The 10,986-nt window shown below is 46.3% G+C and overlaps 1 protein-coding gene and 1 non-coding gene across 2 annotated transcripts; one reads left to right on the forward strand and one right to left on the reverse strand.

Annotated features, from left to right (window-relative positions):
- Positions 1–1,783: 1,783 nt before the first annotated feature.
- pdcd2l (programmed cell death 2-like) lies at positions 1,784–3,503 on the reverse strand. The gene is made up of 2 exons (XM_036984347.1): positions 2,084–3,503; positions 1,784–1,932 (listed from the first exon to the last, which is right to left on the reverse strand). Exon 1 carries the CDS (start codon positions 3,360–3,362, stop codon positions 2,196–2,198), a length of 1,167 nt encoding a protein of 388 aa, XP_036840242.1. The 5' UTR covers positions 3,363–3,503; the 3' UTR covers positions 1,784–1,932; positions 2,084–2,195.
- LOC110528691 lies at positions 3,397–5,805 on the forward strand. Its single transcript, XR_005052691.1, has 4 exons — positions 3,397–3,521; positions 3,938–4,129; positions 4,839–5,066; positions 5,303–5,805. It is a non-coding gene; the product is annotated as an uncharacterized LOC110528691 (transcript).
- Positions 5,806–10,986: the final 5,181 nt, after the last annotated feature.

Here is a 10,986-nt window from a genome sequence, read left to right on the forward strand (position 1 = left end):
CTGCATATCAGGCTCTCATTTCCCCACATAGAGGCTACATTTACATTCAGAGAAATTCATCAACAAAGCCAGAAAGGTGAAGATTGTACAGTAGACAGTGCTCAGTTGACTGTGCAACAACAATAATCATCATCATTTAGTATACTTCTATAACGCTTTTCATAGCACCTCAAAGCAAAACAACAAACAAGCAATATGTCATGACAGGTCAACCAATAGAGGCCAGGTCTTTGAAAGCTGCTTCAGCTGAAGATAGAGAGGGTCAGTTAATAGCTTGAGCAGAGAGAGCTGGTCAGAGGATGGTAGACGATAGAGTCTGCTGGTGATCTGGTTAAGGGTTAAGTCAAACTCTTCCAAATCGGGGTAGCAGGCACTTGGCTGATGCCCTCAGCCGCCCCGGGCTCCAGAAAGCTCACCACACACAGTTCAGAATAGTAGCCAGTCGTCCTCACTATGAGCCCTCTGCCTCAGCACTGTTGTATTCCTCTGTCTCCCATTCTTATCACGCTTCAGGCCACTCCTTAAATGATGTTCTCCAAAGATCTGGAATTGGCAGCCAGATGAAATAAAAAAGATAGTACTGTGTCCAGATTCTTTTTTTTTTCAAACAAAAGCTAGCTAGCCAAGCCAAAAAGTGTTAACCTGTCAGTCAACCTGCAAATCTGTGGCTCAAAAACACCAGATATATGCAATAAAAACTCATTGTTATCAAAAACAAAAGAGCTGATAAAAAAAAATATGAAAAACACCTAAAAATAACTAAATATGTACAAATTTACAGGAGCTCTGTGCTTAGGCTGCTATTATGGCGCCATGGCAACTATAGAACTCAACATCAACTGCTGTGATGTCAGCGCCCTCCTATGGATTCTGTTTCATTACAGAATGTCTCTATAATTTAGCCAAGGTAGTGAAAACGAGAACGTTCTCCAGTTTCTACTCAGGCTCTTTTATTTTTCAATGTTTGTCTTTATTTTATGCATTATTTATTTTGGCAAACAATGTTTAACTTTCTGAATTCTTTATTCTTTCCAAAACAAAGCAAGAAACATCTTTATTCTTCCATTACGTTATTCTATCCAATAGGCCACATTGTTGATGTGAATATTCAGAAATCTGCATGAAGTAGATGTGTGCATTTTCCCACCAGTGGTGTTTCCGCCAAACTGACTTTTGTGCGGATAACAATCCGAACGTGATGACGTACTGAACACGAAAATAAATGTTTCGCTTAAAGCTGTCACTTTTTGGGTGACCCGGTCAAATTCACATAGAAATGTGAGTTGTAGATCTGTCATTCTCATTGGAAGCCAGTCTAAGGGGAGGTAGATCTGTCATTCTCATTAGAACCCAGTCTAAGGGGAGGTAGATCTGTCATTCTCATTGGAAGCCAGTCTAAGGTGCGATAGATCTGTTCTATGCGTGCTATTTCTATGCTTCACATGCCTAAGTTTAGTTTTTGCATCTTTTACTTACCAGCTTCAAACGGCTGAAAATACAATACTTATGGTCATGGAAAAGATATTTCACAGTGGTTTAGATGGTACAATGATTCTCTACACAATACTTGCTTGTCACAAACTGAAATTAAACAAACCATTAGAATTTTCTGCAACCAGGAAATGGAAGAGCAATTTCATATACCAATATATATATACAAATATACAAATTTCCAATGCATTTTTCACTCTAATGATAGTTTTGTCACAAAGACTGTTGAGTTAAAATAGCGCATGGGCCTACTCTGATCTTGGCACCTGCTCTCTAGCCAACAGCTCAGTGCTGGTAGGCTACTCTACATGATGACATTATAGTGGATAAGAGTGGTAATATTTTTATTTGTCAAACAGCAGTCAAGCATTAATCATCATATCACCAGAATAAGACCCCCGATATTTATTGGAAAAGAGCATCAAGCTCATCACCTTGTGCTTTCGCCCCCCCCCCCCCCCCCCAGTGATGTTCATCATAACTTATTTCATCATCTGTAGCCTAATAAATGCTTTCCCGAGTCGTGGTGGGAGGACCACGCACCATAACATCACGACTCCCAAGTTTACTTCGTTATTATACCAATGTTTGCACATAAAAGGTATTTCTAGCATATTTAATTTTACACAAAAACATCCCACCATGTCTTAACAAAAATATGATCACTTCACTCGCATAAAAACTGTGGATGGAAACCGAGGGAGTTATTTGAAGAGTTTCTGGTCTGGATCTGCCTGTAGATAGATGAACTCTTCCACGGGTGAGGTTGAGCCTGACGACCAACAGCTGTTTCTACAAGTAAACACCATCACAGTACCAAACTCCAGCCCCGGATTCATCTCTACATCCCCCATCTCTACCGCCGACCTTGACCCAGTGTCTGTCCTCTGCAGCAGGCTGACCAGAGCAGGCATCAGTTGTAACTCAAACACCCTGATTCCTCCACAGTGACAGCAGCCAGGTTTAATCCAAGGAAGGTCCGAGGGGGGGTCAGACAAGAAGAGAGGAGACCCGTGCCAGCTGTACCGCAACACCTGCTCCGGACACACAGAGATCCTCTTCATGAAGCGGGAGAACACTGCGTCTCCATGTCTGGGGTTGTCCTTCTCGTACCTCTCCTCCCCTCCTCCCCCCTCAGTGCTCCCGATCATCCCTACTCCCTCTCTCTGCTCGTACTCCCTCAGCAGAGTCTCAGCGTGCTCCAGGTCTGACTGACCACCCAGGTCCGTCTCATCCACCACACTGATGTAGAAAGGTCTATAGGTAGGGATGTTACCCGTTACCTCCCCTTCCTCCTCCACCACCTTTTCTCCTCCTTCCAGACTGAGTCCCTGAAGCTTGCCGCTCACATCCAGCTCAAAGGAGGTCCCGGTGAGTAAGAGGATCTCAGGATCCTTTCCCCCCATATGAGCTTGGTTCTGGGCCTTGTCCCATCCATCTCCCCCCTCCTGCTTGTCCTCTTCCTCACCCCAGTCATCAGTCCCATCACACCAGTATGTGGTTGTCATGGGAACCTCTTTAACTGGGGCTTGGCCTGGAGGTTGGACCACATGGTTGGTTCTGACCTCTGATTCCAGACACTGAGAACGCAGAACCCTCCAGCTCTCCGGTTGTCCGCTGCACTGTGGCCCGGGGCAGGCGAACACATTCAGGGTGCGGTGGTAGGGAGACGCCGCTAGGGGGCAGTACACCTGCACCACATGGGCCATGACCGCGCTGCATAGCCTACAGCGTGGACGTTGCCATGATATCACTGGAAGCTTGTCCGGTTGGTCGCCAATTTTGTTCGTCAAGTAAGACATCGGATATCGCTTTGAATCGATTTCCCCATCACACAGTCCGATGAGAACTGCCGCGTCAACTGCAGCCATACTATTCTACTATTGTTTAGTTGTTAGAACTGGACTTGAAGCCCTTCGCCATGTTGAAATTCGTCAACAAGCCCCGTGACGTAATGACGCACCGACATGAGGCATAACGCAAGTGACGTGTCCGCGCAAGCGCATGAACGAAGCGCCGGTTTCAACGAGGTATTTTTCAGGATGTGAAGCGATAGTTTAATTTAGTTATTGTTGTGTTGTACATAAGAGTACGTTTGGTGCAGTCGTTGCTTGCACAATGTTGGGATAGCTAGTAAATTAATTCATTAGCTGAACATAAAGTATTTGATTTTAGTTCCCTAACTTGTTCGGTGGAAGTTATTTTGCAAACATAAGGTGTTTGTTCACCGTTTGCCTGTTAAAGTGATTGTTTTGTTGTACCTAGCTACTTTACCTTGCTAGTTAATATCTAAGTTTAACTATCTCGCATTGTAGGTTCCATTGGTAAGTTAGCTAGCTTAGAAAGCCCATTTCTGGCGTTGTGGATGGTTTAACTAGCTATAGAAGTCGATAATAAAAACATTATTGATGGCAACTAATGCTGACCATGTTTCGATCCATTGTAGCCAAGTTGTAATCGTCCCATTGAAGCCTGAGCCGAGATGTTTGGTCCCAAACCGACACTTCGGGACCGCCAGCACCTTTACCAGCTGATCATCGGCCAGCTGTTGGATGAATGTTACACCAACGTGTCTAACAGCCTGATCCCAGAGGTCAAGACATATTCCCACGCATCATTCATTTGATGTTTTATTTAGGTAATAGAGACATGATCCTATATAAATGTAAGGTTTGACATTATTGTTATAGTAAAATATTATATCTGTTTCTGCTTCTTGCAGTCTACAAATTATTTTGCTCAACAAAAAAATCGATCTGTGGCTGAATCTAGTTGATGATCATGTCACTGTTTTGGGTCAATGTCAGGATACCAGCTACATGTCACTGTTTTGGGTCCTGGGTCGATGTCCGGATACCAGCTACATGTCACTGTTTTGGGTCCATATCAGGATACCAGCTACATGTCACTGTTTTGGGTCCATATCAGGATACCAGCTACATGTCACTGTTTTGGGTCCATATCAGGATACCAGCTACATGTCACTGTTTTGGGTCCATATCAGGATACCAGCTACATGTCACTGTTTGGGTCCATGTCAGAATACCAGCTACATGTCACTGTTTTGGGTCCATGTCAGGATACCAGCTACATGTCACTGTTTTGGGTCCATGTCAGGATACCAGCTACATCACTGTTTGGGTCCATGTCAGGATACCAGCTACATGTCACTGTTTTGGGTCCATGTCAGGATACCAGCTACATGTCACTGTTTTGGGTTGTACTATATTGCGTCATTTCATTCATCAATATTGCCTTGTAAATGGCGACAGTGCAGTATGCTAGCAACCTGTCTACAGTGTTGTGCCACAGTGTTTTAATGAACTGTATCGTTCATTCCCGTGGAGAACGATGATGGTGCAGTCAGGTGGTCCGACACATCGACCTGGAGTTTCAGCGCCGTCTCCTGAGGCGTCTTGAGTAGGATACTCGCTGTGTGACACCCCATAAAGGTCCCTGTCGTGCTGCCACATACAGCCGAGACGGGCAACCCATTGCTACGAGCTCGGCAGACGCCTCCATCAAATTCTCTGGACGCAGAACGTATGCTGGCCGAGAGTGCCATGCCCACAGAGGTGAGACGCAAAGGAGGCTAAGTCCCAATTCTTCACTATTCTCCTAAATTGTACACTTGACACTCATGGACTGAGAAGTATTAGCGTGGAGTTTTCCACCGTTTGTTAAATCCATGACTGCAAGTGTAGAGAATCGGGATGCGTGCTCTGCCCTGCCTAGTGCTCTACATTTGTCCCGGAGCCCGGTGAACAGAACTGTGCTGCAGACGTTATAATATTGTCCCTGTGTGTTCTAGATGATGATGAATGAGACGGCCCAGCAGAACACGGAGAACCCGCCTGTGATCAGAACACTGCAGGACCATGTTTACGAGCTCACGTCTGGCATTCCACCCCACCGAACAGATTCGGGGTCACGTGACTACATCCTCAATCTGTTTGACTACCCCAAGCCCTCTGCCAAGAGGGCCGTCAAACACATACTCGTCTGTAGGGACAGTCTGGGCCGTCAAACACATACAGGTTAAAAGGATTAGACCTACACAGATCTGTGTCATGTCACTAACAGTGATGTGTGTTTCCTCCTCACAGGAAGCAGAGATGCTGCGGTACATTTCCTTCCACCCGTCAGATACGTTTCTGTAGGTGGGGACGCAGCATCCCATCCTCCGCCTCGATGTGTGTCTCTCTTGATGTGTGTGTCTCTCTCTTGGTGTGTGTCTCTCTCTTGGTGTGTGTCTCTCTCTTGGTGTGTGTGTCTCTCTCTTGGTGTGTGTCTCTCTCTTGGTGTGTGTCTCTCTCTTGGTGTGTGTCTCTCTCTTGGTGTTTGTGTGTCTCTTGATGTGTGTCTCTCTCTTGATGTGTGTGTCTCTCTCTTGGTGTGTCTCTCTCTTGATGTGTGTGTCTCTCTCTTGGTGTGTGTGTCTCTCTTGGTGTGTGTGTCTCTCTTGGTGTGTGTGTCTCTCTCTTGGTGTGTGTCTCTCTTGGTGTGTGTGTCTCTCTCTTGGTGTGTGTCTCTCTCTTGGTGTGTGTGTCTCTCTCTTGGTGTGTGTCTCTCTCTTGGTGTGTGTGTCTCTCTCTTGGTGTGTGTGTCTCTCTCTTGGTGTGTGTCTCTCTCTTGGTGTGTGTCTCTCTCTTGGTGTGTGTCTCTCTCTCTTGATGTGTGTCTCTCTCTTGGTGTGTGTGTGTCTCTTGATGTGTGTGTCTCTCTCTTGGTGTGTCTCTCTCTTGGTGTGTCTCTCTCTTGATGTGTGTGTCTCTCTTTGGTGTGTGTGTGTCTCTTGGTGTGTGTGTCTCTCTTGGTGTGTGTGTCTCTCTCTTGGTGTGTGTCTCTCTCTCTTGGTGTGTGTCTCTCTCTCTTGGTGTGTGTGTCTCTCTCTTGGTGTGTGTGTGTGTCTCTCTCTTTGTGTGTGTCTGTTCATGTGTCTCTGTCTTGGTGTCTGTGTGTGTGTGTGTGTTTCTCTCTTAGTGTGTGTGTGTGTGTGTCTTTCTCTCTTGGTGTATGTGTGTGTGTGTGTGTATATCTCTCTCTTGGTGTAAACAGAGATCTGTTTATTATGAGATGTTGTCCTGTCTACAGAGACCTGGCTGATGAACAACGTTATTTGGAATCTGAATGATGATAGTTCTAGTTATTTTATTTTGAAGACAAAATTATCGACATTCATATTTTTATTTCATCTTTTGATAAAAAAAAAACAACTTTGTTGTTGAGTAAGTGTAACTTCTTTTTCACTTTTTGATTTATTTTTTGTCTTTCTGTCTGTCACAGATTTGTATTAAAACCTTGAAGTGATGTTTCCCTGTTTTTGCTAATCATATACACATAAGAATTATACCTGTTTTTGTGAGAAACACTGACCTGGGTCCTGGTCTGCTCTTCTAGTTCAATCAGACATTTGGATTGACAATGAAACAGACTGGCACCCAGGTTAGAGACACCTGCATGACGATTCACCATGAATTTAATTCCGCTGCTCTATCGATCGCTGCGTACACTGAGTATACCGAGTACCCCCCCCCTTTTGCCCTCAGAAAAGCCTCAAGTCGTCGGGGCGTGGACTCTACAAGGGGTCGAAGGCGTTCCACGGGGATACTGGCCCATGTTGACTCCAATGCTTCCCACAGTTGTGTCAAATTAGCTGGATGTCCTTTGGGTGGTGGACCATTCTTGATACATACGGGAATCTGTTGTGCATGGAAAAACCCAGCAGCGTTAGAGTTCCTAACACCTGGCACCTACCACCATACCCTGTTCAAAGGCACTACTACCATACCCTGTTCAAAGGCACCTACCACCATACCCTGTTCAAATTCTCCCTCTTTCACCTGGTCAGCCTGTCAAGGAAAGAGCAGGGTGTTCTTAATGTTTTGTACACTCTGTATGTTCAGTCTAAACTGCCATCCTAGAAGTCGTTTGTGTGACTTCAAATTGAGGGGCGTTGTACACAAACTTATCAACGATTGGATCGTTTAACAAATCGAGAGTATCAAAGTTGAAAAAGTCATCATGTAGGTCAGCTCTTGCTCAACCCATCGGTTTCTGAGAGCAATGAGAACGGTCAGAATGAGTTTAAATTCTAGAAATCGTTGGGACTCATGGCGGCGAAGAAACACCACTTGGCTGAAGCGATGTCATAAAGTTGGGCTATGGGTGTTAGGTGGAGAAACAGAGAGAGCTAACAGACCTCACTGACGCAGGAGACCACAGCTTTCTCAGTGATTGGCTGCTTCTGTGGTCAGTGGTTTAGGCTGAGCACATAGGAAACTTCACAATAGACTGATGTTTACTGCTAGTCAGTGGTGTTTGCACATTTACACAGGAAAACCTACAGCGTTATTCTGTTCTGACTCATACCACAATATAACCTGACATCAGTGCCAATTTTCTCATGTAAGTCTTGGTGGGAAACATGCCAGCAAAGCCACAACACAGCGCTAACCAATACATTAATTGTACTATAACTGTGACGAGCGATGCCCACAAACTATTAAGGCCTACATAAAGCTGTTCCAACACCTTACCACATATCATACTTCAATGACAGCATGGCCAATGTTGAATGTTTATCATTTTAAAGTAGGAAGAGAGACCCTTAATCTTAGACTTGGGACCACACAGCCACTCCATTGAATAGCAGGCTAATGATTACTTTGCAATGCTTGTAGTTAGCCACTGATTCCTTCCAAACCACTCATTGTTGAATTTGCGATTTCCAATTTGTGTAATGTTTGTCTAATGGAGCACTTGATTCATGATGACTGCTAGCTAAGATTTTGAAAGTATGATGTTGACATGATCAGTCCAATCAAAGCTACGGTAAGATATAACGTGATTTGACGTAATTTGAAAAGTCTTCAACCCAGTCATATACCCCATATCCCCAACCCAAGAGGTAAAATATATAGTCAAAACAATAGTTGTCCTAAAACGGAACCTTGAGGAACACCGAAATTTACAGTTGATATATCAGAGGACAAACCATTCACAGAGACAAACTGATATCTTTCCGACAGATAAGATCTAAACCAGGCCAGAACTTGTCCGTGTAGACCAATTTGGGTTTCCAATCTCTCCAAAAGAATCTGGTGATTGATGGTATCAAAAGCAGCACTAAGGTCTAGGAGCACGAGGAGAGATGCAGAGCCTCAGTCTGATGCCATTAAAAGGTAATTTACCACCTTCACAAGTGCAGTCTCAGTGCTATCATGGGGTCTAAAACCAGACCGAAGCAATTCATATACATTGTTTGTTTTCAGGAAGGCAGTGAGTTGCTGCGCAAAAGCCTTTTCTAAAATTTTTGAGAGGAATGGAAGATTAGATATAGGTTCATATAGGCAGTCACATCCCCCATACCCCCAACCTAGTCATATCCCCCAACCCAGTCAAATCCCCCAACCCAGTCATATCCCCCAATACCCCCAACCCAGTCATATACCCCACACCCCCAACCTAGTCATATCCCCATACCCCAACCCAGTCATCTACCCCCAACCCAGTCATATCCTCCATACCCCAACCCAGTCATATCCCCCATACGCCCAACCCAGTCATACCCCCAACCCAGTCATGTCCCCATACCCCCAACCCAGTCATATCCCCCATACCCCCAACCCAGTCATGTCCCCCATACCCCGAACCCAGTCATATCCCCCCAAACCCAGTCATATCCCCCCGACCCAGTCATATCCCTCCCCAACCCAGTCATATCCCCCCCAACACAGTCATATCCCCCCCGACCCAGTCATATCCCCCCGACCCAGTCATATCCCCCCCAACCCAGTCATATCCCCCCAAACCCAGTCATGTCCCCCATACCCCGAACCCAGTCATATCCCCCCAAACCCAGTCATATCCCCCCGACCCAGTCATATCCCTCCCCAACCCAGTCATATCCCCCCAACACAGTCATATCCCCCCCGACCCAGTCATATCCCCCCCGACCCAGTCATATCCCCCCGACCCAGTCATATCCCCCCGACCCAGTCATATCCCCCTAACCCAGTCATATCCCCCCCAACCCAGTCATATCCAACCCAACCCAGTCATATCCGCCCCAACCCAGTCATGTCCCCAAACCCAGTCATATCCCCCCAACCCAGTCATATCCCCATACCCAGTCATGTCCCCCAAACCAGTCATATCCCCAACCCAGTCATGTCCCCCAACCCAGTCATATCCCCCAACTCAGTCATATCCCCCAACTCAGTCATATCCCCCAAAACAGTCATATCCCCCCCCAACCCAGTCATATACCCCCAACCCAGTTATATCCCCAAACCCAGTCATATCCCCCAACCCAGTCATATACCCCCAACCCAGTCATATACCCCCAACCCAGTTATATCCCCAAACCCAGTCATATCTCCCAACCCAGTCATATCCCCCCCAACCCAGACATATACCCCAACCAAGTCATGTCCATCATATCCCCAAACCCAGTCACATCCCCCAACCCAGTCATATACCCCCAACCCAGTCATATCCCCCAACCCAATCATATCCCCCAACCCAGACATATACCCCCAATCTAGACATATCCCCTCCAACACAGTCATATCCTCATAGCCAGTCATATACCCCAACCCAGTCATATCCCCATACCCCAACCCAGTCATATACCCCCAACCTAGACATCACCCCCCAAACCCAGTCATATACCCCCAACCCAGACATATACCCCAACCAAATAATATCCTACAACCCAGTCATATCCCGCAAACCCAGTCATATACCCCCAACCCAGACATATCCCCCCCAACCCAGTCATATCCCCCAACCCAGTCATATCCCGCAAACCCAGTCATATACCCCCAACCCAGACATATCCCCCAACCCAGTCATATCCCCCAACCCAGTCATATCCCCTAACCCAGTCATATCCCCTAACCCAGTCATATATCCCCAAACCCAGTCATATCCCCCAACCCAGTCATACCCCCAACCCAGTCATACCCCCAACCCAGTCATATCCCCCAACCCAGACATATCCCCCAACCCAGTCATATCCCCCAACCCAGTCATATCCCCCAACCCAGTCATGTCCCCCAACCCAGTCATATCCCCCAACCCAGTCATATTTTACACTCCATGTGTAACTCTGTGTTGTCTGCTCATACTGCTATGCTTTATCTTGGCCAGGTCACAGTTGCAAATGAGAACTTGTTCTCAACTAGCCTACCTGGTTAAATAAAGGTGAAATAAAAAATAAAAAATAAAAAAATATCCCCCAAACCCAGTCATATCCCCATACCCACCATACCCAGGCATATCCCCAACCCAGGCATATCCCCCAACCCAGGCATATCCCCCAACCCAGGCATATCCCCCAACCCAGTCATATCCCCCAACCCAGTCATATCCCCCAACCCAGTCATATCCCCCCAAACCCAGTCATATACCCCCAACCCAGTCATATACCCTCAGCCCAGTCATATCCCCCCAAACCCAGTCATATCCCCCAACCCAGTCATATCTCCC

The sequence above is a fragment of the Oncorhynchus mykiss genome, chromosome 7 (assembly GCF_013265735.2).
Source record: "Oncorhynchus mykiss isolate Arlee chromosome 7, USDA_OmykA_1.1, whole genome shotgun sequence".
Classification (NCBI taxonomy): domain Eukaryota; kingdom Metazoa; phylum Chordata; class Actinopteri; order Salmoniformes; family Salmonidae; genus Oncorhynchus; species Oncorhynchus mykiss.